Source organism: Podarcis raffonei, chromosome 12, assembly GCF_027172205.1.
Source record: "Podarcis raffonei isolate rPodRaf1 chromosome 12, rPodRaf1.pri, whole genome shotgun sequence".
NCBI lineage: Eukaryota > Metazoa > Chordata > Lepidosauria > Squamata > Lacertidae > Podarcis > Podarcis raffonei.
In genome coordinates, this window is record NC_070613.1 from 29,121,985 (window position 1) to 29,149,941 (window position 27,957).

Consider the following 27,957-nt stretch of genomic DNA (forward strand, 5'->3'; position numbering starts at 1 on the left):
ACAAGGCAGAGGGTGTTCTCAGTGGTGGTGGTGCCCGCCTTGTAAAACACCCTCCCATCAAATGTCAACGAAATAAACAACTACAGTGGTACCTCGGGTTAAGTACTTAATTTGTACTTTTCTTAACCTGAAACTGTTCTTAACCTGAAGCACCACTTTAGCTAATGGGGCCTCCCGCTGCTGCCGCGCTGCCAGAGCACGATTTCTGTTCTCATCCTGAAGCAAAGTTCTTATCCCGAGGTACTATTTCTGGGTTAGTGGAGTCTGTAACCTGAAGCGTCTGTAAGCTGAAGCGTATGTAACCCGAGGTGCCACTGTATCTAACTTTTAGAAGACATCTGAAGGCAGCCCTGTTTAGGGAAGTTTTAATGTTTTATCATGTTTTTAATATTCTGTTGGAAGTCGCCCAGAGTGCCCCCCCCATCCAATTCCAAATCAAGGTATGTTAATACCCAATGACAATCAAGCTATTTCCACCACAGAGGCAGAATCAATCCACAAGGGCCTCTTCCCAGGAGTAAGAAAAGCAGTCAGTGAGTGATCCCACAGGTTTTAATAATTACTTTGGAGTGTATTAGGTGTAAAATGCAGCTTAAGCATAAACAGAAACTGTCATTTAAACTGTGCTGTCATTTAAATCAGTAGTACAGTCCCATTTTATCCCAATTTGCACATTGCTTTATTTTTAAAAAAATGCTTTGGGTTTTTTGCTTTCTCTTTTAGGCTAAGGACAATTATAGGCTCACAAGCCACCACCCACAGAGCAACTTCAAAACAGGTTAGAAACGTCTATTCTTTCGTAGCCGATTTGTAATGTTTCAAAGTGCGAGCAGATGGATCTGTGGCCTTGATCCACTTCGGCATCCAGTAGTGAGGGAGCCAGTCGGAGCGGCCTGGAAAATGCTTCTCAAAGATCTCGCGGTAGTAATAGCCTTCTTTTGTTTTAGGGGGGTTGAAGGGGAATTTCTCCGCTGCCTTCTCCAGCAGAAGATCATCAACCTATGGGCACAAAAGGGAAAGAAAATGGAAACAGTGAGAACTGCAAACATAAATCCCAGTTTTTGACTAGCTATCCAAGTTTATGACTCCCCCTGCCCAAATCAGTCCATGTTTTCCTGACAGATCTGTTACATATTTTGGAAAATCTGCTTGTTTGAAATGCATTTGGACACCTCTGAAGATATTGTAACTCAATTTTGCATGAGGGATTCCTGAGATCAAGGAGGAAACTTTCGCCTATGTCTGGATACAACAGGACAGCATCTTCAATCAAGATGGTGGCTTGGAACTTTCAAAACTGCACTGAACTTTTGGTTTCTTAGAACTCCCAAGTAACACTGGGTATGAGAGGCTCCCGGTACAAAAGTTACCTGCCAGCAAAGCAAGACCCAAGCGATCTTCACTTGTGAAAAGGATGGGAAACCTGTGGCCCTCCAGAGACTGCTGAAGCCCAACTCCCATCATCTCTGAACATTGACAGTGATCAGTTTTGGAGCCCAACAACTACTCGAGGTCCACAGGTTCCCCACCCCTGATTGAAATTCTTTAACACAACAGGCCATGGAGTTTGTTTCGCAAGCCAGCACTGCAGCTGAGGGAAGCATCCTTGGGTGTAATCTCACAGCTACCACTTCACAAGTGATTGGCACATCTGCATTATCATTCACAAGTGTAAGAGTGCTAGTTTAGCAGTCTTCAAGCAAAGATGGGGGTTTGGAGCTGGGTTCAAATCCCTTCTCAGTTGTAGAGCTCTCAGCAAGTGACTTGGGCCAGTTGCTATCTTCCAGACTAACTACCTCACACAGTTGTTGCAAGGATAAAATGGGAGAGGGAAGAGAACTTGGTTTTTCTTTGTTAGGTAGTCAGGGTGGTGTGCAATGTACAAAGTGATATACAGGCACCACCACCCCAATTTACACACATTCAATTCACATGTGTTACTTAGTACAAAAAGTATTGGTCTGATGTGTGGAGATCTTTCCTATTCTACTGAGTTCAAGAGTGTTCTGGAAGGTTTCTTTCTATGTGTAAGAAACAGGCAGAAGGTTTCTGATGTTTGGGTTATTCCTTCTGGGAAGCTGAGTACAGCTGGTTTAAACTGGTTCTGTTATGCTTTCTGTCAAGGTCATGCTGACTATAATAGTCAGGCCAGGAGGGAGGGGCCTGGGTTTCTCACTTTCTCTTTCTATCTCTTTGTTCTGGTGTGGTGTTCTGTATGATATGGTGTTAAGGTTTAGTCTTATTATAAGTTATAATTATTATTATTATTATTATTATTATTATTATTATTATTATTATTATATTTGTACCCCGCCCATCTGGCTGGGTTTCCCCAGCCACTCTGGGCGGCTTCCAACGAAGATAAAAAAAATACATTAAAACATCAGTCATTAAAAACTCCCCTAAATAGGGCTGCCTTCAAATGTCTTCTAAACATCAGATAGTTGTTTATCTCTTTGACATCTGATGGGAGGGCGTTCTACAGGGCGGGCGCCACTTCCTTACTGTAAGTTTAAATTCAGTCTTATGGACTCTGCCAATCCTGAATGTATTGGATTTGTGAACATTATGCTCAATTGCCTTCAGTAGCAGTAAAGCTCTGCTGGATGAAGTACAATTGCCTCTGGTCTATTTTTTGGCTCCAGAACCACTAACCCCTCGAAGTGGGGGGAGAGACCTGAAGCATCTCAGCAAAGAAGAGAAGAAGAGGAGTTTGGATTTGATATCCCGCTTTATCACTACTCGAAGGAGTCTCAAAGCGGCTAACATTCTCCTTTCCCTTCCTCCCCCACAACAAACACTCTGTGAGGTGAGTGAGGCTGAGAGACTTCAGAGAAGTGTGACTAGCCCAAGGTCACCCAGCAGCTGCATGTGGAGGAGCAGGGAATCGAACCTGGTTCACCAGATTATGAGTCTACCACTCTTAACCACTACACCACACTGCCTCTCCAGCTTGTGAGAAGACCCTCTCCGGAGCCAAAAGAGGGTGTCTCCTTCAGGCTCCACAGAGGGTCTCCTCGTGAGCTGTAGGCACAGCAAGGTGTTCCCCATTTATGTGGATTTCACTTATGCATGCATGGGGGCATAACATAACCCCCACGTAAATGGTGAGTCAACTGTATAAATATGTGAACTCACCTGAAAGACACACACAAAAAGCAACTTCTATAAGTTTCAGACTTGTGGAAGACTATAAAAGATGTAACAGTGTACCTGAGTATCAATATAGTCTTGGAGGATTGAGAACCATGATTTCTTGACAGAAGTTAAGCCATCGCTGAAGGCTTCTTTGGGTCTCCAGAGTATCTCTTTAGGCAATAAGTTGGTATCTTCAAAGGCCTCTCTTAAAAGGTGTTTCTCAATTCCATTCTGTTAAGAGATACCACAAATATCAGCCACCAAAAGACTGACATTAAAATATAAAAAAGATTTAGACTAGAAACACAATCCGTTGTTTCAGAAGCAGCTCCGTTAGACAGTGCCAGACACAACACAGCATTTTAAGAATGAAGTTAGAGAGGTAAATGTCAAAGTCAATCATACGGTTTGGTGTATTAAGCTGGAATTCTAAATAGATCTCCCAGGTGAGACTCAACCTTTCATCAATGTGTCCACTGGTGATCATAGCCTAAGCCTGAACTTCTAAACATGCTTAATAAGGAAGGCACCTCGCTGAATTTAATAGGGCTAACCTCTCAGTAAACCTGTCTGGGATTACAGTATAAATTTCCTAGCTGGGTTATATGTGCATAGTTTACCTTTGGTGTTCTGAGTTCTGCTGGCAAAGACAGGTAATAAGCAGTAAACTGGTGGTCCAAAAATGGAACTCTCATTTCCAGACTGAAAAAGAGAAAACATCAATAGCTACTTATTAAACTTATAAGTAGATGTTGTTTTTGTACGAGAATATATCTAAGAGACTTACAGTTACAACTAAGAAATCCTAAAGCCATTTGTAGTCAGACACTTGCACAGAGCTCTAAATGCAATATTTTTCCTTGTGCGACGTCTATACATTTCAAAAGCTTCTCACTGTGCTAGGCTATAAACAGCGCCACCTACCGGACAACAGGCTCTCTCGTCTCTTTCTTGAAAAAACCCCAAACCACCAAAGAGAATCAGTGTTAAAGAATTGATTTCAATTTAACTTTAAATAGGGACCGTAGTTTGTTTTTAGTTCTTCCTGGAGACTCATTGCGGATTACTGAAAAACTAAAAGGTACCCCAAGTTTGACATCTACCTTAGAAGCAATGGCAATGCATCTTTAATTTTGTCCCATTGACACTGCAATATAGCGTTACAAAGCAGACCTACCCATGGGCAGCTGTTGTCCTGTCCGCACGGAGGACATCGAAGAGGTAGAGTTCTCGGAGGAGCCTCTCGCTTTCCTCTGCAGCTTCTTCTGGGGTGGGTGCCTGCATCAAGGACATAGGAGAAAGATGACCTTCCTGGGCAAGGAACTTGGGCTAACACGTGCAAACGTAAATCAGCAGAGGACACAGGGCTGCAGCATCCATTTAAAACTCATGGCATCCACCAAAGAATCCTGGAAACTGTAACTTACCCTGCACAGAGCTACAATTCCCCGCACCCTTAACTGACTACAGTCCCCAGAATTCTTTGGGGGAAAGTTACGTGCTTTAAATGGATGCTATGGATGTGACGTCGATAGCACAGAAGTTGCCTTGTATGCAGAAAGCTCCAGTTCCAATCCCTGGCATTTTCAGGCAGAGCTAGGAGAGCACTAGGCAGAGAGCTGCTGCCAGTCTGTGTACACCTGTGTTTTCCCAAACTTGGGTCTCCAGCTGTTTTTGGACTACAACTCCCATCATCCCTAGCAAGGCCTTCTCTGCAGTGGCTCCCCGTCTGTGGAATGCTCTCCCCAGGGAAGTTCACCTGGCGCCTTCATTATACACCTTCAGGTGTACTCTGGTTTCACCTCAGATCGTATAGATCTTTCGCCTTTTGCTCTCTTATTGTGGTGTGTTCATCCACAGGCAAGAATGAGCATTATTTGAGAAACACAACAAGCATTTTACCTTATGAAAATAGATGTATCCTTGCGTCAACTCATCTGAGCCTTCTCCTGAGAAAATGACGGCGCTGTCCGTTTTCTCCCGTATGTATTTGGAGACCAGATACATGCCTAGTCATGGAGAGACCATTTCAAAAAACAACTTTGTTTGTTTTCCCAAACTACATCCTTAGGCCAAGGCTTCCCCTAACATGCCACTTAAGCAGTATCGTCTGAAGAAAGGTGTTTCAGAGATAAAGACAGGCGCTCGTATCTTTGTAAGCTTCACTTTATAGCAGGAATGGAAGGCCCATTCTGGAGGGGTGACATCAGGTGACTGACAGGTGGGAAACCCCGCCCATGTGTCAAAATGGGCCTGTAAGGATGGACCTGCTTCAACAGCACCTTCCTCTCAGGGGAAGAAGGGGGGAAAATATGTATCTTACCCACTGAAGCTCGTACAGTTGTAATGTCGTAGGTTTCCAAGGAAAGTATAACGTCTTCTAGTACCTGAATACCTTCGTCAGAATTAAAAATGACCTCATGATGTTCACTCCCAATGTAAGCTGCTACCTGTTAATAAGAATTTATATTAAGTGACCTGCGAAGTGGCTCAACTGGGATTCAAGGCCAAAGTTAAGCTGCATCTAGAATGAAGAAGAAGCTTATGGTTAGGCAAGGCAGCACAGTCGTACCTCGGAAGTTGAATGGAATCCGTTCCGGAAGTCCGTTAGGCTTCCAAAATGTTTGGAAACCAAGGCACGGCTTCTGATTGGCTGCAGGAAGCTCCTGCAGCCAATCAGAAGCCACAGAAGCTGCGCCGGATGTTCGGATTCCAAAGAACATTCGCAAACCGGTTTGCAGCATTCTGGAGCCAAAACGTTTGGGGCGCAATGCGTTTGACTTCTGAGATACAACTGTATACACACCAATCTATTTATTTCTTTTTTAAAAAATCTACACCCCCAAATAATCTCAAGTCCAGGTCAAGAAAAGCTGAATTCTACTATTTTCCTTTTGCAAACCAACCTATTTAATTATGTACAATATAATTTGCTCCTGCTAGTTATGGGGTAGAGCAATGAGTTATGCAAAGCGCTGGTGCAAAAAGAAAAGCCCTGCAGGATCCAACCAAAAGGCCTTTGTAGTCCAGCATCCCAGGGTGGCCAACTGTATATATCTGAGACGCTCACAGGCAGGGCATTAAAGCCGCCTTCCTGCGAATGTCATTCAGTGGTATCTTCTGAAGATGGAGGTTTCATGTTTAATTGGGTAGCCTCCACAAACATGTCTAATCCTCATTTTAAAAAAGACCATCACTGCATCTTGTAGCAGTGAGTTCCATCAATTAAATTATGCATTGTGTGAAGAAGCTCTCTGTTTTGCCTGTCCCGAATCTAACTGTACTAGGCATGAACAACTTAGGCTCAGGATACCTTAACAACCACCTTACTCTCCTATGTCCCAGGTCTATCATTGAAATCATCTGGGGCAGCACTATGAGTGAATCACCCATAGATCAGAAGCCCAGCTCACGTCAACAAGGAATCGTGCCTTCAGTGTAGTGGGCTACAAACTTGCTCATTTAAAAAAGTCTAGATTCTCAACATGACGTATCCTGTGTCAGTATCATCTACTACACATTTTGGAAAGATGTTTGTTTGCTGTGTGTTTAGACACACTTCCAAACATATTGTAACCAAAATTTCAATATGGATCCTGAGATAAAGGAGCAAGTTTTCACCTATGTTTGAGTACGACCGCACACCATTTTGAATCACAATGGCAGACCAAACCTTTCAAAGCTGTGCTGGTTTTAACCATGGATTTCAAAACTGCACTAATTTATTGGTTTCTTTGATCAGTGTCAGGTATGAGGTTGCTGGTTCTCTATAGAGTGTGATACAGGTGAATGTGGAGCCTGTGCCTTCTGAACTAAAATAGTACTATACCTTTCTGGCAGCCAGCAGATCAGGAGCATCTTCCATGCCAATTGCAAAGGTTTGTAATGGGTAGCGAGTGTTTCCTTCTTTCATCAATTTGATTAGCATTGAAGCAACCAAGCTAGAATCCAGGCCGCCTGTCAAAACATCATTAGCAGTTATGCCTAACCAGGGACATGTAGCTTTCTGTGCCGTATCCAGCCACCTGCCAGTCAGAATTACTTGCCAAAAAAAAATGTTGCCTGCATTTTATGGTCTGGTTTAATGGTTTCCATTAAATTGTTTCTATATTGGGGGGATGGGGACCCATGCACCTACAGTAAGGTTGTGGCTGTATTAGTGAAAGGTAATGGTAATCATAAAACACATTATTTTTTACCTGACAAGAGACAGCCAATTCTTCTGTGAGCCATCAAACGTTTTCTGACAGCATTTTCAAACAAAAGCCGAATGTTGCTTTTAACTGTTTCAACATCAAAACCTATCAAGAGAAAAAAAGATTCATTTATTAATACTCCACCTTTTAACCAAGAAGCTGGTGGTGGCATGTAAGTATTCCTCACCCTCTGCTTTTAATTTTCTTACAAGGTAGGTTAAGATGAAAGATAGCCACTGGCCCAAGGTGAGCTTTCATGGCTGAGCCATGGTCTCCCTGATCGTGGACAAAGACCTTATCCATGACACCATCCTGGCTCTCCATACCAGTGATGTGGCTCTCAAGAAGTTGTTGGGCTCCAACTCCAATCAGCCTCAGACGTGGCCAATGGTCAAGGATTACGAGACTTGTAATCCAACAACATTTGGAGGGTGAGGTGTTTCCAAGCCGCAGTTCCCTGGGTTTGCATGTCACAGGGAACTATGGCTTGTTTAAAGCAGAATCTTCCAAGTATTTGAACCCAGCACTCTACCCACACATTGGCTTTTCGAAATTAGACTGTTTAGACAGAACATAAAGTTCTCCATCAGAAACACATAATTTAATCATGGTTTGATAATTCGTAGTCTATTCCCCAACAGCAATGTACGAAGCCTCAAGGCATCATATCCCTAGAACAGTAAATTTGCACCTTTACTAAGGCAGGAAGAAGACTATTTTAGATTTGCTGTTACCCGAGGGGAGATTTTGTACAGCGCTGTAGGCAGCATGCAGAGGTTCATCTTTAGGGCTGTGAAATTTCACCACTTCCACTGATGCAACTTTGCCATTTGGCTTTAAATCCAACACTTCATAGTGTCCTGGAGGGAAAGGGTCCACTCTGGGATCAAGGGACATGCTGTGCTTCAAGTTGATAAGACCTAAATATGTAACAAGACATTGTGGGGTACAGGGGGAGAGAAGGCAGAAATGGTGTTAGCTTTTGCCCATGTAACATAAAATATGCACTGTCAAAGCATCAGAAATTTTCAGAACTGGAACAGCTAACTACAGCATTATAAGAAATGTAGCAAATCTAACCCTGGGCCAGCACAAGGTTAGGAAAAAGATATATAGGGAGACAGTAGCTTTCAACCTTTGCAAATAGAGGAGCCACCTACAAGACCAAACTGCAACACACACACCCTATATATATCTATATCTGTATCATCTATATCTATCTATCTGTCTGTCTGTCTGTCTAATATAACATGAAAGAGTGTGTGACTATGGGAATTGTAATCCATAACATCTGGAAGGCACCAGGGTGCTGAAAGCTACTATTACACATATACCCCTTTCTCTTCTTTTAGCATGGCCAGATGCAGATGACTTATATCTACAGTCATACCTCGGGTTGAAGTAGCTTTGGGTTGAGCGTTTTCGGGTTGTGCTCCGTGACAACCCGGAAGTAACAGAATGCGTTACTTCCGGGTTTTGCCGCTCACGCAGGCGCTCAAAATGACGTCAGTGCATGCGCGGAAGCGGCGAATCGCGACCCGCACAGATGCGAGTTGTGTTCGCTTCAGGATGTGAACAGGGCTCTGGAACGGATCCCGTTCGCATCCAGAGGTACCACTGTATTTTGAACAGTTTACGAAGGGGGAAACGTGCAAAGCAAAAGGAGGGCACACAATTTTTTTTGTCTATCAATAAAGGAGACAAGTACACATATCAGTGCGATGACTCTAGTAAATGCAAATGTCTTTCTCTCTCACCCGACCTCAAATCTAATCAAACCCTGCACACATCCGACCTGCTGAGAGCCCTGCTGGAGAAAGTCCATGCCGGAGGCACAATCACTGCCAGTAAGTGAATCAGCACTCATTAGTCAAGGCTTGTGGCCCTCTCAGTGTTGCTACGTTCCAACTCCCATCGTTCCTGACCACTGGCCATGTTGACTGGGGGCTGATGGGGTCCGACAGCATCTTCCCCATCCCCAGGAGTTAGAGCACCTCACTACACTTTTGTAGACGGTACCCTCTGAACTCGCCATCTTTGCAGAGAAACAGAACCCAGTGACGCACAAGCTGAGATGCATTGGTCCCTCAGTATACTAGATACCTCTGTCTCGTGTTCTATTAATAAAAACAAAAACCTCCACTTTCTTCACATGACCCGAACCTGAAGGAGTTATTTCCCCAAATATTTGTGGTTCAGCCCTTGCCTAGATGGTGCCAATTCAAGTCGGCATGGCTTCCCTTTCGTCTTTGTTGTTTTCATACTCTGATCAACCAGAGCTCCACAAGAGGCACACAGCTCCCTTTGTCACAACAATAGCTCCATGCAATGCAGGGCTCAAGGGTATTTACAATGGCCCAGCCTCCACTCATTGTGTTTCCTCTGGTTGCTTGCTTGCAACAAGAGGCACCTTGTTTTCCATGAGCCAGGGGGCTGATCCCCAAGAGTCCCCAGTAACAGCCCCCTCTCCTTCTATTGCCCTGGTTTAGAGGACAGCCTCCTCAACAGGCACAGCTTGCTGAAGAAGAGCTGCTCTCTGCTTTTCCTGCATTAGAATAGCTCACATTTGTGCTACAGAGTTTCTCTTTCTCCCTTCAGCTCTGATGCAGATACCCCTGCTGCTTCTCAGCAAGGAAATGTAACACATTCTAGCTTCCCTCTCTAAACCGGCCCTGCCGTGCAGCCTCCCTCCTCAATGAATTCCTCCTGCCTCTACTGCCCCTTCGGTTTAAGCAGACAATGGCTGGGCCAGCTTGACAATTAACCATGCAAACCTATCTCTTATTTTTTTAACAACCTGCATACTAACAAATCTTGCTTGTTCACAAGAAACTGTACACTCTTTGATTATTATTATTTATATCCCGCTCTCCCCAGCCAAAGCTGGGCTCAGAGCGGCTAACAACAGTAAAATAATACAGCATTCTAAAATCAATTCATTATAAAATCAGTTCAAATCAAATTGATGGCAACCATTGGGCTAGAGCTCTGTGAAGAATTACCAAAGGGGGAGGGTCAGGCTGTGCCCTGGCCAAAGGCCAAGTGGAACAGCTCTGTCTTGCAGGCCCTGTGGAAAGATGTCCAGTCCCGCAGGGCCCTAGTCTCTTGTGACAGAGCGTTCCACCAGATCGGGGCCACAGCCGAAAAAGCCCTGGCTCTGGTTGAGGCCAGCCTAACCTCCCTATGGCCCGGGATCTCCAAGTTGTTTTGTTTGAAGACCATAAGGTCCTCCGTGGGACATACCAGGAGAGGCATATTTTCCTCTTATTAGTACTAGAAGCTCGATTCAGTTTGCTACAGGTGTAACGCTCAAGCACAGAGAGATCTCTATAGTACCAGGGTAGGGAAAGTTTTAGCCTTCAAGATGTTGCTGAACTACAACTCCCATCTGCCTCAGCAAGTCTGGCCAAAGGCCAGGGATGATGAAAGTTGTAGTTCAGCAGCATATGGAGGGCCGAAGGTTCCCCACACCTGCCGTAGAGTATAGACAAACTTATCTCCATCTTCTGCAGTGTGTGCATGGATACTGTGTGTGCTAGGCTAGTACAGGCAAGAGGAGGCTTCTGAGTAACTCCTTATCTCTGTCTAGACGTATCCCACTATGCTGAGTGAATAAGTGCAACCGTGTAGGGGTGGCGCTGGACAGTGAGATGGGTCTTCCATTATTTATACTGCTTAGTGTGAAAATGCATACACACCATAAAGAATTTGAGGAATGGGGGCAGAGGGAGACAGAGCGAAAACTGGTCTGGAAGCCATCACACCCATCTTAAACTTGATCACATCCTACATATTTCTATCATGGGATAAAACAAACAGAAAGCTAAGGTGCGCACCAAAACAAGGCACCAAATAATTACTGCAAGTACTGCTGAAAGCTGTCACAAATTTGGTCAAAGCAAGGTGTCAAGTAGACACTACTTCATTCAGGGCAAACATACTTTCATAAAAGTGAGATGAAGCAACATCTTTCATAAAGAGAAGAGATTAAACAATTAGGTTTATTGTGGCAGGATCAAGTTGCAGCAATATCTGTACCACATGAAGGCAATTTCAAAAGAGATTCAGAGTTTGAGGTTACCTTTGGCCTCGGAGCAGACGCCCAGGAATCCATCATCTGTCAGGACCTTGAACAACGGTCTGACTCCGTATGTATCTCTTCCCAGAAACACTTTTCTATTTGCTGTGTCAAGCAAAATGAATGCAAACACACCATCTAGCAGGGAGGCTGTTTGCTCTATTCCTCCCTTGTTGTAAAGATGAAGGATTACTTCTCCATCAACCAAGGTCTGGTAATCAAATTCAAACTTCTTTTGCAGCTACAAAAGAGAAAGAAATGAGTTTTTTTAAGAATGAAACCAATGCATATTGTCAGGCACACATGAAAGGAAGGCATTTTTACACCCTAAAAGGGAAATAATTATACATTAACATTCAAATGCCATAGATTAGTTTTGTCAACAGGTGCTGGAAAGATGTGCAGTTGTCTCTTCGGAATGCAACTAAACCATCTGAATGATTCAAAAAGTAAACTAAGGGGCTGCTGTCTCAGAATATCCAATCTCATGAATTAAGCTTGGGATAAAGTTTTTTCCCCTCATCCTACACCTTTCACGACAAAAAGCTTTGAATGCGTTCAGAGAAGTGCATTTGTGAAGGTTAAAAAGGAGGGATCCTATCAAATATTTCTACTGAACATTTTAAACACGGAGCCAAAGCAAAAAATATTTTGTAGCACAAACTTATATTTTTATTTATTATTATATTTGTATGCCACCTTGCTTCCAAGAAGCTCAAAACAGCAAATATGGTTCTTCTGCCCCCTGCCATTCCATTTTGCCCTCATAATAACCCAGTTACTGAGAGACAATAACTGGCCCAATGCCAACTACTGAGCTTCATGACTAAGTGGGGATTTAAAGTCTGGTCTCCCAAGTCCAAGTCCAACACCCTAACTGCTGCATCACATAAATGATGCTTCTGTACTAATGCTTTACAGTTACTTAAAATGGCCAGCCCAAATTCCCAAATTGGGGGGGGGGTGTTGTTTATAAACAATTTTTATTTATATGCTGCATTTCAGCTCAAGTCCTTCCAAAGCAGCTTACAAAAACTCGTTAAAACAACAAATAAATATTTTGAACATGCAAAGCTAGCTCTAAAGAGATCATTGAAGCAAGCGTTGAGGTGGTTGTTGTCGTTTACCTTTTTGAAGTTATAGATTTCTCCATTGTAACACAGCCACAAGTAAGGGAATTTCTTCACCCGTATGGGTTGCATTCCATAGAGCTGGTCAACAATCGCAAGACGGTGGAAGCCAAAACAGCAGTTAGTGAATCTATTGACGTTCTCAAACCGAAACGCATCTGGACCTCTGTGGGCTATTTTCATTGCACAAAGACATTGAGCGGAGAGGCATTCATCACTTCCGAAAAGGGCCCAAATGCCACACATGGTGGTATCTGCTCAAGGCTGTTGGGGGAAAGTAGCAAAGTTCCTGAGTTCAGTTACAAGCCAGTGACCTCCAGAGCAAGGTGGGTAGCACAATGTTCTGCCCAACGGCTGCACTGCCTTCTGGACAAGCTTCCAGGTGCTTTGTGCCAGTGATGGGAAGCACCAGAGGCAAGGGGGCAGAACAATAAATGTACATTTAACCTTTGTAAAATTTCTACACCCAGCCACCCTTCTTTGTCCTTCATCCAGGAAAGCAAGATTCATGGACACTTGCCAGCTAAGCCAACAGGAAAAACTTGGAGGGTCTGAAAGTATTACACAACTATTCACACTATCCAAAGTTTTACTCTTCAGACAGTGAAGGGTGATAGCCAACACTTACTCATACTCAGAACAGACCCATGCAAAGTATGACTAACACTAGGTATATCACTTTGTAACTCCAGTCTGGGAGTATGTTCCACTGAAGTCAATGGGATTTACTTCTGGAGCAGTTGTAAGTTTTACTCAGAGCAGGCCCACTGAAATTAATGAACGTGACTAACTGTAGGTCCATTACTTTCAACTCTGAATAAAACTTAGTTGAATACCACCCACTCTGTGTTTATAGGATTGCACTGTTAAAATAAATATCACAGTGGCACGCATCTTAAATAAATAATAATTACCGGTATGCTAAGGAGCATTTTATGCTAAGGACTTGGTTCGCAGTGAATGACAAGATTTGGAATAAGTCTTAATTTCTGAAGACAAGAAAGGTTAACATATGGGGAGGGGAGAAGACAAGAGAGTATCCCTAGGGCAGACTTCTACACTCTTACACTTTATACTCTTTCCCCAAACTACAGAGAAAAGATTCTAGTCATTTTGCAGTTCAGCACATATTACTCATAGAAGTTGAGAAGGGGGCTCTTCCTGATGTTGTTTGACTACAACTCCCATCAGCCTCGACCACCCAGGGATGATTGCAGCTGTCCTCCAACAACATATGGAGGACCACAAGTTAGTTATAACTCAAGGATAGCTATCAGAAGAGAATGTCTAACATAATCAAGGTGGGGGGACCACTCCTTTTTCTTTTTGCCTGGCAACATACCCAAGCACCTGTAAGAACCGCATGACAACCAGACATTCAACAGGTGCGAAATAGTCCCAAATGTTGCAACCTTTCCTGTCAAGTGGCTTGGTTGACCTTTTCTGAACCTTTGCCAACTCCGCAAGGGAGCAGAGGAGACCACAGACCTTTCACATAATTGCTAACGTGCTCACATCACAGATCGGTATAACGGCATTATGACACGCCCCACAAACTCGTTTCCTGACGACGCCTAAGCATAGAACCTGCCTCTCACCCCACCCTCCATCTCCATAATAGCTACCACACACTCCGTCTGAATGCTGGATCTCGCCCTGCCACGCACCTGAGCTCTTTTTGCAGAAAGTGTGCCGGGGTGGGGCGAGAATAGCAACGAAGGACCAGGTACAAGCCGGACTCCAAGAAAGTCTCCCCTCGTCGCTTCGCCCGTTACCTGTCGGTGATCCTGCACCGGGAAATGAAATGACAGCTCCGCAGCAAGCCAGAAGAGATTGCACCCACCGGCCAGCTCCGCCGCTCAACCTCGTGCTGCCCGCTTAGGACTTAAACGGGAAGGAGGCAAGCGGAAGCCGCCCGCTGCCTGCGCCGGCCTCGTGTAACACACAGGCGGATTTCATCAGCCCCGCGCTACGCCCCGCCTCCTGCTTGGGCTTCCCGGTCCCGCTGGGCGGAGGCGATGCAGATCAGTCTGGGCGGGTTGGCTAGCGGCGTGTCAAGGGGGTGGCCGCCCGCTATTCTTATCACCTGTAGCTGTTTAGTCCCGCTCTTCTCACGAGGCTGTGTATATATCCGGCCTACCACCAGCACCACCCAGTTTTGTCACCCCGCACAACAACCCTGAGAGGTTGGCAGTGCCGGATTTGCGTATAAGCTAAACAAGCTATAGCTTAGGGCCCCACTCTCTTGGGCGCCCCCAAAAAATTGTAAAGAAAAAAAACGGGATGTACATTTCCAAAATATAAGATAAAAAACAAATAAAATAAAACTTATCCTATGAGATGTACGTAATGGGCCCTACCTGCTAGCCTGCTCATTTCTATACATAGGGTGCCTACATTCTTCTTAATTGTGTTTCAGTTCAACAATTACTTTGATAAAATACCAGTACATATTTTGTCATGTGCAAATGGCTTTAGATACCTATTAGGTCCATCAATTACCATATAGCATATATTCAACACAAAAAACAGCGACAATTTGTTGTTGACAAAGGACAGCTGGACATATAAAGGGCCTCTTCAGGAGCTTAGGGCCTCATCAAACCTAGATCCAGCCCTGGAGGTTGGTCAGGGAGAGAAAGTCATGGATACTGATTTCTTGCAGCTATTTCCATCCCACGTCAACCCAGCGAGGCAGGGAGTAGGAGAGAGAGAATAATAACTGGTGTTTATTTAATGTTTACAGTTACTGAGCTCCCACCTTTGGGGATCCAAATCCTTCCACTGTTTTTAAAATGGGAAAAAGCAATATTGACATATTAAGACGTTACCAGGCTCCTTCCCCAAGGGCACCTGGTGGTTGAATGAGTAGGCAGCTGGAGCAGGGTGGGACTGGCTTTGCCTGTGATTCTCTTTCTCCGAATCCTTCTCAAAGAGCAGCTGGTGGTAGGTGGCCCTATGCCCCCCCCAGCGGCAACCAGCTCACGTATTCTTCTTAATCTGCCTCCCACTGGCATAAGGCACCCAGCTGGCTTCACTGGCTAAGTAGTGGGTTTGAACCCAGATTTTAATTTAGGCCACCACACCTGCTTGCTATGTACGTAACTTCATGGCTGTGATTATTATTGAAATGTTTTGTTTATAGCACTGTACACCCTGAGACCACATTCACACAACAACCCCCCCCCCGCAAATTCAGTCCCTCCCATCTCAGTTCCTACCAAGCGCCAACCTCTGCTGATTGTCTCCAATAACAGTTCCATTTTAGCTACACATAGCCGATAGTCATTATCTCATCTATCCTAAGCTATTACTATCTTGCAGTAAGTTAATTTTGTATTGTGCGGCTACTTACTGCCAATCAATTTTACTGGATGACCCTACATTCTAGTATTTTGAGAGAATTCAGTTTACATACGCTGCCCATACAAACCACGGGGAGTCATCACAAAACACAGAGCAAAATTTAAAGTTCAGCAGAACTCTTCATCAAACTAGATTTTATAGACAGGAAGCAGGGGGAGAGGGGAGAGAATGAGAAGAACCTTTTGGGGGGGGTGCGCTTAATGTAGCCGTAAGATTTACACAGCTACTCTTTGAACTCTTCTAGGCATCTTGTTTATTGAGCATTCATCCCAGTTTGTTTGCAGGCAGGTTATACTGTACACCATTCTGCCAAAAATTGTTATCCTACACTTTCCAGTGCATTTCCCCTTCACTTTTCTTACCTCAAAAATCCTTTCTACAAATCCACTTTAATTGTTCAATCTGAATTTGAAAACTTTAGGCCAAGGACAAAAGAATCAGTACCCTTTTTTGTCACAAGGTAGAGCTGTTGCTTTGACATCCAAATCAACTCAGCTTCAGCTGAATGAAAAAAAGCTATTGTGTGCAGCATTTACAAAACACTTATAAAAAGGACCTGTATTTGGCAATATCCTTCAATAAGAAGGTTGCCAGAATTAGGTCAGTTTTTCCAAGCAGTTTTGAATCTGAGGACCAAACTACGTATTACATTTACTAGCATATACTCAGACACCACATTACAGTATATTTGGCATAATAATCAAGTACCAAATATTAAAACACAATAAATGGGAATATTTCTTCTTAGTGCCTTATAGGTGTGTACTGAAATAGATGAGGCATAGGTTTCAGCTAAGCAAAGTGATACCTACGGATTAATTCAACAGGTTCGCATTCTCTGAAAATGTGTTTGTAATGGAGTATCTGCTTCAAACATTGAGATAGTATTAAAACCTTTGCTGTGCACATTCAACACAATTCTTCATTCCAAGTCAGAGCCCAACTCAGCTTTCACATCCCCATTTTCAAAGGGGAAAGAAAAGGAAATGGGTGTTACTGGAAATTCAGTCCTGTTGAATTCAATGGGATTTATTTTTCAGTACACAGGGCATACACTCCAGCTACACTGCATAACTCTCCCTGGGAGAAGGCATGCCCTAGAATGGTGCAGAGGAATAGTATCAAAAGAGCATTGCTAAACGATACTGGAAAAGATAAAAGATCTGAAATAGTATACCAAGACACTCAGGAGCAGCCTATATGTTACTGGAGTCCAATTCAAGATGTTAGCGTATAAAGCCCTGAACGACTTGGGACTTAGCTATCTGATGGAGTGTTTCTCTCCACATCAGCCAGCCTGGACCCTGAAAACAACCAGAGGCAGGCCAGGGGGTGGGGTGGGGTTTGCAGTGCTGTTGGCAACTGTCACTCATTGTGCTGGAATGCCGGATGGGTTTTTCTCTGTGACAGCAACCTAACTTTGGCAATATTCTCCTCTAGAGGCATGGATGTTAACATCATTGCTGGCCTTTTGACACCTGCACATAAACCTATAGGTTGTCCCAGGCTTTCAGATGGGTTGTTTAGTTTGCCCTGGGGTTGTAGGCCTGCATTGTTCGTACATCTTCATTTTTATTTTAAATTGTATATGGTTTTAATCTGTATAATCTGTATTTTTATTGCTGGAAACAGCTTACGGGTCCTTTGGTGAAAAGCAATCTAAAACTCTTCTAAATAAATAATATTTTAAAACGATTGATCATTCCACAATGCTGAAGAGGCAAATGCCCATTTATCACACAGCCTTTTGATATACTATAGTCACCACAAAGCAATTATACTATGTCCAATTCAAAAAGCATCTTTTAAAGTCAGAACACTAGTCCACTTAGCTCAGTATTGCTTACACTTGTTTTTTACAGCCCATCCTGAAAATGCTGGGGATGGAGCATGTTGTAAATGCTGACGATGAATATATTGAAAGGACAGATGGCAGGCGCATGGAGTATGTTAGCTGGATAAGCATATGCAATCCTATGTAAGACACTGAGAATATTTGAAAGAAGAACTCTGCAGGAAACCTTTAGGCACACACACAGGTCCTAACATGCATACTTGCAAAGATGAATAAGCATTTCATGAACTATAATTTCAGTCAAGCCTTTCATTAAAGCCTTTATCTTTCACAAATATATTTTTGTGAGTTGGACTCATGCTGAGTTGGACTCCAGGAAGGGCTACCAGGATATTAGACCTTGCTCTACAGAGCAGGCTGGATCCTAACAATGGTTCTTCCTCATTTACCAGAAAAACAAACAGGATCTAGATAAAGTAATAAAAAAGCTGTTTTAAAGTGGCACCAGAGGTTAATTAAACAGATGAAGCCAAACACACTGCTAAATACACTTCTGTTTTACCATAAGCTTGCAGTTACTTCCTGCTATGCGCATAAACAGAACTTCAAGGTTCACTGGACTATTCGTTTTCCAAATACTTTTATCCTCATCACATTGAGGTAAGTTTTGCATGACCCTGCACTGCCTGCAGTGTGTCCATTTAAAAACAGATGTGGCTGTGGAGGGGTGTGTGTGATGTACCCTCACACCTGACATTGTGGGTGAGTGTATAACAAGATTGCAATCACCACTACATTCAAGGGGGCCGGGCACGTGCAATGTGGAAAAGGCATGGACCCCCAATCAAGGAGTTTTCAAACATCCTTGTGGACAGCAGGATCAGGAACCAATTTAGACTGAAAGCAACATGTTGATGAGGATAAATTATTCCAGATGAATAAAAACTACATTTGTGTGCTACAAACAGGTTAGTGTATACACAGCTTTTATCTGATTGTAATACCATTGACATCACTTATCTTAAATCAGCTGTGACATTCTTGCCTAGGAACATTTCCTTTTGAAACATTTTGTGTGTGCTAACTGAGTATTTATGCAAAAATTGGTTGGTTGGTTTTGCATATGACTTGATGGCTATCAGGTTTAGATGAACCTAGACATTTCTGGTGTGGGCTCCATAAAGCCTATACTGTATGAGGAAAAAAACTGTGTGTGTTTAATAATATCTGGGTATCCTGCCACTTATTTCACTGACACAACGAGAGATAAAATAAATGCATAGTGGCCAATCTCAAAGGAGTGTGTTGGTGGTTGTAGTTGAGTTCACTCTATCCAAACGTCAGACTGTTAAGGGCCATTTTAAAATGCACAGAAGGTGAAAACATTACGCATGACAGACAAACTGTTGTCTACCTCCATGGGCGTAGCCAGGATTTTTGTTAGTGGGGGCAGGACTGGGGGGGGGGACTTTTGTTTGATTGGTCACTTAGTTGTTTTACTTGATCTGCCCCCGCCTTGACTACACCCATGTCTTCCTCCCTAACAGTAGACCTCTCTCTGTCTCTGTCTCTCTGTCTCTCTCTCTCTCTCTCTCCCCCTTCTTTTAATCATCCTAAGCATCCCCTTGGTACATGTATGTAGTATGATGTGGTGCGCCTGCATGGAAAACTGTTTGAAAAACTGACTTGAGTGCCCATGTCCCTGGGGCTGTTCATGCATTTTACAAGTTTCCTGCTTGGCAGGGGGTTGGACTCGATGGCCCTTGTGGTCTCTTCCAACTCTATGATTCCAAGCATAGCTGTTTCTGGCTGCTACAGGAAATGCTACTTATATCTGAGCCTGAAGAGGTAATGCAACTTCTGTTGCATGGCAGCACACACTGTGCTGACCTGTATTATGGGGTAAACTTCATGCCCCGAGTTTTAACAGGGGCATAGTCAGGATTTTTGTTGGGGGAGCACAGAACCTCAGATATGTACTGATGTTGATGGGGAGGGAGCTGCCCCCCTGCCTCCCCTTGGCTATGCCCTTGACAGGGCCACATTGAACCCCAGGCTTGAATTTCCTCACCCCTGCTCTGCCAAATTAATCTTATAATTTATATTCTATCTTTTGCAACAGCCCTATAAAACACACAGGGAGTGCCCTGCACCCAGGGCAAAGAGCAAAAAGCAAATGGGCACGTTTATTGTTCCCCAAAGCAAGCTGGCTTTGGGGATGAAATGCCGGGCCGAGGCTATGGTTGCCTAGTAAGAACTTTTATTATTTGTTTGCTTGTTTAGTCAAAGGGCGCGACTCCCTTAAGCGACAACTCCTCGGGCTGCAGCTGAGTCACGAGGAAATGAAGCCCTCGGGGATTAAAGGGTATTTCCACCCCAGAAGCTGTCAGTTATCCATCCCCGGAAAACGGCCCTGGAGAGAGAAAGCAACTGCCGGCGCCGGGCTGCTCCTCCTCCCTCAGCTGTGTCACCAGGTGGGCGGGAAGCGAGGCCGGCCAGGCGCCGCCCCATCGCAGGGCCGCGGGCCGGGCTGGTTGGCTCCGTCCTCGGGCCTCATGAGGCAGCTGGCTCCGGGGCGGGCCGGCCTAGGCCCTCCTCCTCCTCCCTCAGGTCGGGCGGCCCGAGGGTAGCAGGATGGGCGTCGAGTAGGTGCCGGCCTGCTCAGAGGAGCCCTCGCGCGATGGCCGTGACAGGACCTCGCTCCCGAGCGCCGCTGCCGCCGCCGCCGCCTGGAAGCCTCTCGTGGCTCCGGGGCGCCTGAGAGGAGGACGACGAGGAGGAGGCGCCTTCTTCCACCGCCCCGCGCCGCCCACCTCGGCTGTCTTGGCCGAGGCCCGGGGCAAGGTGAGGGGAAGAGAGGGAGGTGGGCTCGCCCCGGAGGAGGCGGGGAGGGCGGCGTGGCGAACCCCGAGGTCGGGGTCACAAGTGTCGTGTGGAAACCATGTCGCGGGTGGGAGATTTCGGCCTGGTTCGACCCCGACGAAGCCTCCCAAGGAGCCTTTAGGGAGAGGTGTCAACCGCCCTTATAGCCGGGGCGCCCTGGGGCCAGAAACATGGGCGTAGCCAGAGGGGTTTTTTGTTGGGGTGGACCTCAGATTTGTATTGATTTTTACTGTTTTTTGAGGGGAGGCCCCCTTAGCTGTGTCCACGGGCAGAAACTCAGAGTCCCCACTAAACGCAGATCGGCTCCCCCCCCAAAAAAACGCAGCTGGGCTCGCTTACTACATCTTACAGTAGTGATGGATCCACACCGTCGCCATTGGAGGAAAGCGGGGCTGGGGCGGCTTTTCTGGGTTGCATCCCAGGATCCGCGGGCTCCCAGCCCCATACTTGGAAGCGGAGGATTCCATATAAGTGCTGGGAGGGAGAAATCATTTTATTTCATAGAATTTATATACACACTGCTTGATTGTGGCCTGTGGAAATAATAAAGAAATAAAAAAAAATAGGAGAATTGGCAACCTTCAAAAACAGTGGGAAGCCACAGATAAAACACACTTAGACTTTCTGAATTTCGGGGTAAGCCTGTCTAAACAAACATGTTTTTAGAAGGTGCCGAAAGGAGGACGGCGAAGGCGCCTGCCTGGTTATCATCACTAGGCAGGGAGTTCCAAAGTGTAGGTGCTGTCACCTTAAAACATGCGAGTTCTTACAAGTGTGGAACGGGGATCATGTGGCACCTGCAACAGTGCCAATTCCGCAGATCAAAGTTCAGTGGGCACGGTGTGTGTGTGTGTGTGTGTAAGGGGATCTTATAGGTTAACTACCTCTATACCAGCCTACTGCTTGAGCTTGCTGGAAGGACTGAAAGCTGAGTATTTCACAAGAGGAAGTAGGGAGGCAGCTTGGCAGGGTTTTAAAGGCCACCTCACGAGTGGCAGGCGCTGGGCCTTGATACCACTAGATAACACTATCTGAGGAAACCAATTGTCAGAAACAGGAAGTTTCTGACGTCTCTGCTGTGTCGAGGTGCCGCCCCGAGGGAGTATTTCTGTGAACATTTTGAAAAGCAGATCTTGCATGAGCTGCAACATAGGAGCAAATCCCATTTAAAGCAAGGACATGGTACTTCTGCTTGCAAAGGATAGATCTGTTTGGCTGCAGTCCGAGGTACGTTTACCTGAGAGAAAGCCCCATTGAATGCAGTGAGACTCACCGTACTTTCGCTTAAACATGCATTGGATTCTCTCGTTAGATGGTTTCGTACCTCTCTGCTGCTGTTGGTGCAGAAGCCTGAAAGACAAAAAGGGATGATTTTTTAAAAAAACCACCTGTGGTCCTACAGGAAGGTGGTTTTAAAATGTTTAAACTTTCCTGTAGTTTTTTTGTATCACACCATCTATGAAATGTATTCTTTTCTATAGCAGTTCTAGTCCTCCAGCACATATCTTTTTCTTGTGGAGTTTTAAATATTAGGGAATGCTTCCCCCCCCCATACGTTAACCACTTCTCCCAGTATGGGAATATGTGGGAAGGAGGGAGCCGTGTAACTTGCACCAACTCCTAGAAAACGTGTTCCAGTTCTTTGCTGTTGCTGCTCCCAGGATAGGAGTGGGATAAAAAGTGTATAAACACTGGTGTATATATAAAAAAGAAAAGTGTCGTAGTATTGGTGAAACTGACAAAACCACCTAGCTTTGTCAAGTTTCACTGCAGAACTGGAAAGGTGTATGTAAAGCAAATTACATGGTGGCAGGCTAGGAGATTAAGGTTAGGCTGAAAGTAATGAGTGACCCTCTAACCACTATACCATACTGGTGCTCACACTATTCTCCCAGCATGCACACTTTGAATTTGTGCTGTTAGAAGATGAAACACACAATATATATTTTTCAGTGTAAGTTGTTGACCAATATTACTTGTCAGTCTTCAGATTTCTTGGATGCCTTTTATTACACACTTCCCCAATTTTAAAGCAAGTTTACAAATGGAAAATTTTAAACATGAAATTATGGATGTGGCCGTTGTTGGTTATTACTTTATTGTTATACTTTCTTATGAAATGGCCAAGATTTATATTTTACTATGTTTAGAAAAACAAAATGTTTTTATACTAGTTCAAAACATAGTAAAATATTATCTTAAGTATGAGGCATCTTCAAAATGAGGTATAATCACAAACTAATTGCATGGAAAGAAACAGTATGTTTATATGGTCAGTGTTTTTCTGCATTTTTATCTTATGTTTTCAAGCATAACATAATTAGTGTTCTTTCTCTCTCTCGGCAGAAATCTCTTCAGGAAATGGCATCTCCTAAATCCTTAATGCATTTTTTGACCTTTACATTTGGATCAGCAATTGGATTTTTCTTATGTTATTTGCTATTTAGTTTAGTGTTGGAAGAACAAGTTAAAGTTGAGCCTCATCTCCTTTACAACAATCCTCATGGCCATCACTCAGATGATGATGATGAAAGCCATCAGCTGAAAGGACAAATGAATTTCAATGCAGATGCTGGGCAACATAAAGGTATATTTATGCAGCTGTACAGAGCATTACAGTTTAATTTTCTTTACAATATATAACCTTGTACTCCCCTCGGAAATGGATTGTACACATATCCCATGTTATAAGTATTCAAACTAAATAAATAATCTGTGTATCTTTCTAGGATACAGGCTTAAGTTTTTCCCTCAATTGTTTTGTAACATTAAAATGTTCTGAGTCCACAATTAAATGCCAAGAGAAACCAAATGCCTAAAGAAGCCAGCAGCTCATTATCACATCTACTTTGAAGTGAGTTACATTGCATTAAATGTGGCTTATTCTCATGGAAGTGCGTATATGATTGTGTTTAAGCTTGTAAAGCTGAAAACTTGTTGCTGGTGGCTCTACCACCCCACCCCCCCAAAAAAACCCCATAGTGCTGATATCTGGGAATCTGATAATTTCTCCATCTTCCCAACTCTGGCACTCAGATATTGTAAAAGTGCCTGGGAACTTGAAATAGTTTTCTTATCCTGTTTAAAGGGGATGGAGAATATCTTAACATAATTTATCATTTAAAAGAAAGTGGATGTCATGATAAACTTTAACTGAGGTGATGTTCATTTGCAGAGTAGACAAGGTTAGTTCAAAGCTTTCAGCATACTTTTACAAATCTTTATTCCATTAGCCTTGCTCAGTATCACCCCTCCCTCAACATTCCAAGTTTGTAGAATCTTGCACCATAAAGACTGCTGGAGCAGCTGTCCCCTTATTGTGGCTGCCAGAGCTATGGCAAAACCGTGTTTGTTTTGAGCTTTCTTTAGAAGTACACCTTTCTGATGTGCCAACTTAGGTATTGTATCTGTCATTTAGTTCAACATACTTTGTTTTTTGAGGGTGTAGCTCTAAAAAGTGGCATATAAGTATTTGGAAGTGCTTAAATATGTGGTGTTCTACTTGTGTGAGAATTCTAACATACTAATGGTATTTTGCAATTTTGCTTCCCCACATCCCAGATGAAAATAAAAATATTGCTGAAGAATTGTACCAGAAAGTAAGAATACTTTGTTGGGTGATGACTGGACCTCAAAATCTGGAAACGAAAGCCAAACATGTCAAAGCTACTTGGGCCCAGCATTGCAACAGAGTGCTATTTATGAGCTCTGAGGAGAACAAAGACTTCCCAACAGTGGGATTAAAAACCAAAGAAGGCAGGGATCAGTTGTACTGGAAAACCATCAAAGCTTTCCAGTATGTACACGATCACCATCTTGATGAAGCGGACTGGTTCATGAAGGCAGATGATGACACGTATGTTGCACTGGACAACTTGAGGTGGCTTCTTTCAAAACACAGTCCTGAAAAACCAATTTATTTTGGAAGGAAATTTAAGCCTTTTGTGAAACAGGGCTACATGAGCGGAGGCGCAGGTTATGTGCTCAGCAAAGAAGCTCTGAAGAGATTTGTGGATGCTTTTAAAACCAACAAATGTACTCATAGCTCTTCTATTGAAGACTTGGCATTAGGCAAATGCATGGAGAGTATTAATGTAGAAGCTGGAGATTCCAGGGATACAACTGGCAAAGAAACTTTTCATCCATTTGTTCCAGAGCACCACTTAATTAAGGGATACCTACCCAAAACTTTTTGGTACTGGAATTATAACTACTACCCTCCCATAGAGGTAAGATTTTTGCAGTGATTGGAGCTATTATAATATCTTTTCACAGTCTAAATAGGCCACTAGAAAATACCTTTTAACTTTGTCTATATATAGCTGCCATATACTGTCATGTTGTTGGCCCATCCAATTGAGAAATGTATTCTGATTGATTACCACACACACACACACTCTCACACACACTTGGATGTATCTGAGCCTTTCTATATTGAATCTATTTTTTCTAACACTTAAGCTTTATGACTATCTTGCCAAATAAAACTGGGCAGGTGGGGGAAGAAAGAGTTTGAAATAGTCTTTTTCTTATGTCCCCAAAGTGATTCTGCTATAGTTTGGTACTCTTATGACCAACTCTGAAACAAAGTACATTTCAAAAGAAAACTCTTTTTTTGCTTTTACGTAACAAAAAAACACATCCTGAGCACTGATTAAGTGACAAACCATAGTCCATATTAACACTTAAAATATATTTAAAACATTTATTTCTTTATCTTGCCTGTTCATCATGTTTTTTCTCTTTCACGGCAGGGTCCTGGCTGCTGCTCTGACCTGGCAGTTTCTTTTCATTATGTTGACGCCATCACTATGTATCAGCTGGAGTATTTGTTTTATCATCTCCGTCCTTATGGGTACCAGTTCAGGTACAATCCTGATGCTCCTAAGGATCAAGAAAAGCAAAATTTAAGTGATGCAGCAAAGGGTGATATAAAAGTCAAAGCTGAAATGGAAAAGCCTTTGAAATCCTCTAAATAACATGTTTGGTACTGCACTGAAGGCGCCTTATGGAATGCTGAACTAAAACATTTAGCTTACAGTGGAGCTAGATGGATTTCTTAAATAATTATAAGTGTTCCTTCATGTGGCTGCAGCCAGCAGATTCTTTTCTAATCATGCTGGTAGCAAGGTCGTTTCACATGCCATGAGGACTGCAAGGTCACGTCTATAAAACTTCGTAGTGAGGAATTAAATGTCTTTAATCTTGATTCAGTAATGTATGCACACAAATCTTATATTGAAACAAATATCTGTTTTCCACATTGACCCACAATATGCAGTATTTTAATCGTTTTTATCATGAAACAATGCTTTGTGTCAATTCTTGGACACTTCAATTAATTACATTAGATACTGTTGCATTCTTTGCGAAAGGATTCAAATGTGGAGTATTTAAACAGAAGCTTATCCTGTCAAAGTTAGCAGTCAAGAAATAAGCCTCCTGCTTAGATGCCAAAGTTTAACATTTAGATCTAATTTTCGAAATGTTGGTGAATATGTTGGGTTTTAGTTTCATACATTGGAAGGAAGTCTGAGAGTGTTTGAGATGTGGCAGAAGGTTAGGTAGAAACTTGAATGAGAATCTTGAGTTCTGTAGTATTATAATGGGCACAGTTTCACTAGATAAATTAAAAACATATCCACATATATTTATCATGCTTCATCCAGAAAGTTGATTACTATAAGAACTACTATGATAGTACTATAGGAAGCAGCAAACTGTCCATAGCTCCATTCTGGTTTAATGCTATTGATTCCTTTTTTTAAAAAAAGAAAAATCTTTCTTTGTTTATAGAGCTGGACTTGCAACATAATGTGATATTTTGTTGCCTGTCTAGAATGTTAAGTGTTTGTTAGTTTCCATTTAGGGTTAGATGGCTGTTATTATTTAGTTCAACTTTAATAGTATATTCCTATTTCTTGTGTGACATCCTTTTGGTCAGTCTAAAACATGATTTCCCTTGTGTGTTTCAGATGGTTGTGTTGTTGTGTTAGGCTGTTTTAAAACATAGATCTTTATCCACACATGAAGGAGTTGTGTACTTTGTGCTAAACTTAACAGTAGTGCGGTTTTCCTGTAGCCATCATGCACTCACACTCTAGATACTGTGTACTGAAATATACTAGTTCCCCCCCCCCTTCAAATTTAGACTTTCTCGCTCTGTAGTCCTGCTAAAGTGATCTACCAAGGCTTGTTTTATGTTTGCCTTAAATTCATCATATTGATGATAACAGTGAGATTTTGTATTTGATGGTGTTTGCTGGTTAGAAATCATCACCAAGTTTCCTGAACTCATTACTATGTGCTTTTTAATTGAAATGGAGCTCTGGAGAATTACCACTGTCTTATAAGATTGTTTACTTCGAGGTTTCCATATGCAGTACACCTCTGCCTCTCTCCATTGTTTAGGCATGGGATAATAGTATTGTTCTGTTGCCACTGTTGCTCTTAATGAATGCTCAGTACAATCTTAATGTTTCTTCTTAACTAGGTAGGCTTTACCGCACATGAAAATAACAGACTAGATTTTTAAAATTTATACTATAGAACTGTCTGTGAAGTTTTGAAAACTGAAATTTCCAGAATGGTGCAGATCTTGGCTTTTAGACCTGCTGTTTCTCTGTTACATCCATCACAAGGGGAAAGTGCAAAAAATAATAGGCATACCAAATTCTCAGAGCATCTCTGGTGACAGATGCATTGCTGAGACAAATGTTAAGCTATTGCTCAGTAGTAGAATAAATTTTTGCTTATGTGATATGTAACATCTTTTTAGTCTCCAGCTTGTTTATACCCGTCTCTTCTTTTGCTCGTTTCAACTTTAGTGGCATTCATCTGTCCGACCCTTGTCACATGGCAATCTACCTCAAAGTATTTTCCAAGCACCTGGTATAAATTGCCACTGCTTTAGTGAAGTGTGTGGCTAATCTTAGGATGGGGAGAGTGAACTATTCTAAGTCATTTTGCATTAAAGCATCAGAATGTCTGTTAATTATTAGACCCTTTCTATTCATGAGTTTAGGTAGTTGAATTGCTGTCTGTTTGGCAGCAAAAGGGTACTCATATCTGCATACTTGAGGGACTCTCTAGGTTTACAGAAACTAAAATTAAAATTAAACTCTCCTCAAGGTGCATGGAATATTGATGTCAGTTGAGTGAAGATAAAGCAAACCAGATATAGGGGTGGGGTTAGAAGGAATTGACCTTCTCGGGCACCTAACAGCTTACAGGAAGTATGATGGGATATATTGCATCTGATTAAAAAACCTCTTCTCTCTGCATTATACAGAGATGTTTTAGTAATAAAGGAAAATATATATGTATATGCATTCTGGTTTGGAACCTGAGCCTTCTAGCACTAACTATAGG

At 43.0% G+C, this 27,957-nt stretch overlaps 2 protein-coding genes across 3 annotated transcripts; one reads left to right on the forward strand and one right to left on the reverse strand.

Moving 5' to 3' along the window:
* Positions 1–624: 624 nt before the first annotated feature.
* ASNS (asparagine synthetase (glutamine-hydrolyzing)) lies at positions 625–14,509 on the reverse strand. 2 transcript variants are annotated; one of them, XM_053359617.1, is made up of 12 exons: positions 14,318–14,509; positions 12,540–12,806; positions 11,416–11,653; positions 8,069–8,254; positions 7,338–7,439; positions 6,968–7,095; positions 5,462–5,588; positions 5,041–5,147; positions 4,316–4,416; positions 3,759–3,840; positions 3,214–3,369; positions 625–999 (listed from the first exon to the last, which is right to left on the reverse strand). In XM_053359617.1, exons 2-12 carry the CDS (start codon positions 12,786–12,788, stop codon positions 790–792), a joined length of 1,686 nt encoding a protein of 561 aa, XP_053215592.1. In that variant the 5' UTR covers positions 12,789–12,806; positions 14,318–14,509; the 3' UTR covers positions 625–789. The 2 variants fall into 2 exon arrangements, with proteins under 2 accessions (XP_053215592.1, XP_053215593.1); XM_053359618.1 differs by having other exon boundaries at positions 14,386–14,508.
* A 5,695-nt stretch (positions 14,510–20,204) lies between these two features.
* Positions 20,205–27,355, forward strand: C1GALT1 (core 1 synthase, glycoprotein-N-acetylgalactosamine 3-beta-galactosyltransferase 1). The gene is made up of 4 exons (XM_053359619.1): positions 20,205–20,547; positions 22,933–23,173; positions 24,148–24,815; positions 25,341–27,355. Exons 2-4 carry the CDS (start codon positions 22,948–22,950, stop codon positions 25,563–25,565), a joined length of 1,119 nt encoding a protein of 372 aa, XP_053215594.1. The 5' UTR covers positions 20,205–20,547; positions 22,933–22,947; the 3' UTR covers positions 25,566–27,355.
* The last annotated feature ends 602 nt before the right edge of the window (positions 27,356–27,957 follow it).

What these genes read in the sequence shown, in the direction of transcription:
- ASNS (XM_053359617.1), bottom strand. Translation starts at nt 12,788, where the DNA reads ATGTGTGGCATTTGGGCCCTTTTCGGAAGTGATGAATGCCTCTCCGCT. An exon ending in CGTCTGCTCCGAGGCCAAAG is followed by an intron (nt 8,255 to 11,415) that starts GTAACCTCAAAC and finishes TTACATATTTAG; the next exon opens with GTCTTATCAACTTGAAGCAC. An exon ending in AATTGGCTGTCTCTTGTCAG is followed by an intron (nt 7,096 to 7,337) that starts GTAAAAAATAAT and finishes ATGTTTTGACAG; the next exon opens with GCGGCCTGGATTCTAGCTTG.
- C1GALT1 (XM_053359619.1), top strand. Translation starts at nt 22,948, where the DNA reads ATGGCATCTCCTAAATCCTTAATGCATTTTTTGACCTTTACATTTGGA. An exon ending in AGATGCTGGGCAACATAAAG is followed by an intron (nt 23,174 to 24,147) that starts GTATATTTATGC and finishes CCCACATCCCAG; the next exon opens with ATGAAAATAAAAATATTGCT. An exon ending in ACTACTACCCTCCCATAGAG is followed by an intron (nt 24,816 to 25,340) that starts GTAAGATTTTTG and finishes CTTTCACGGCAG; the next exon opens with GGTCCTGGCTGCTGCTCTGA.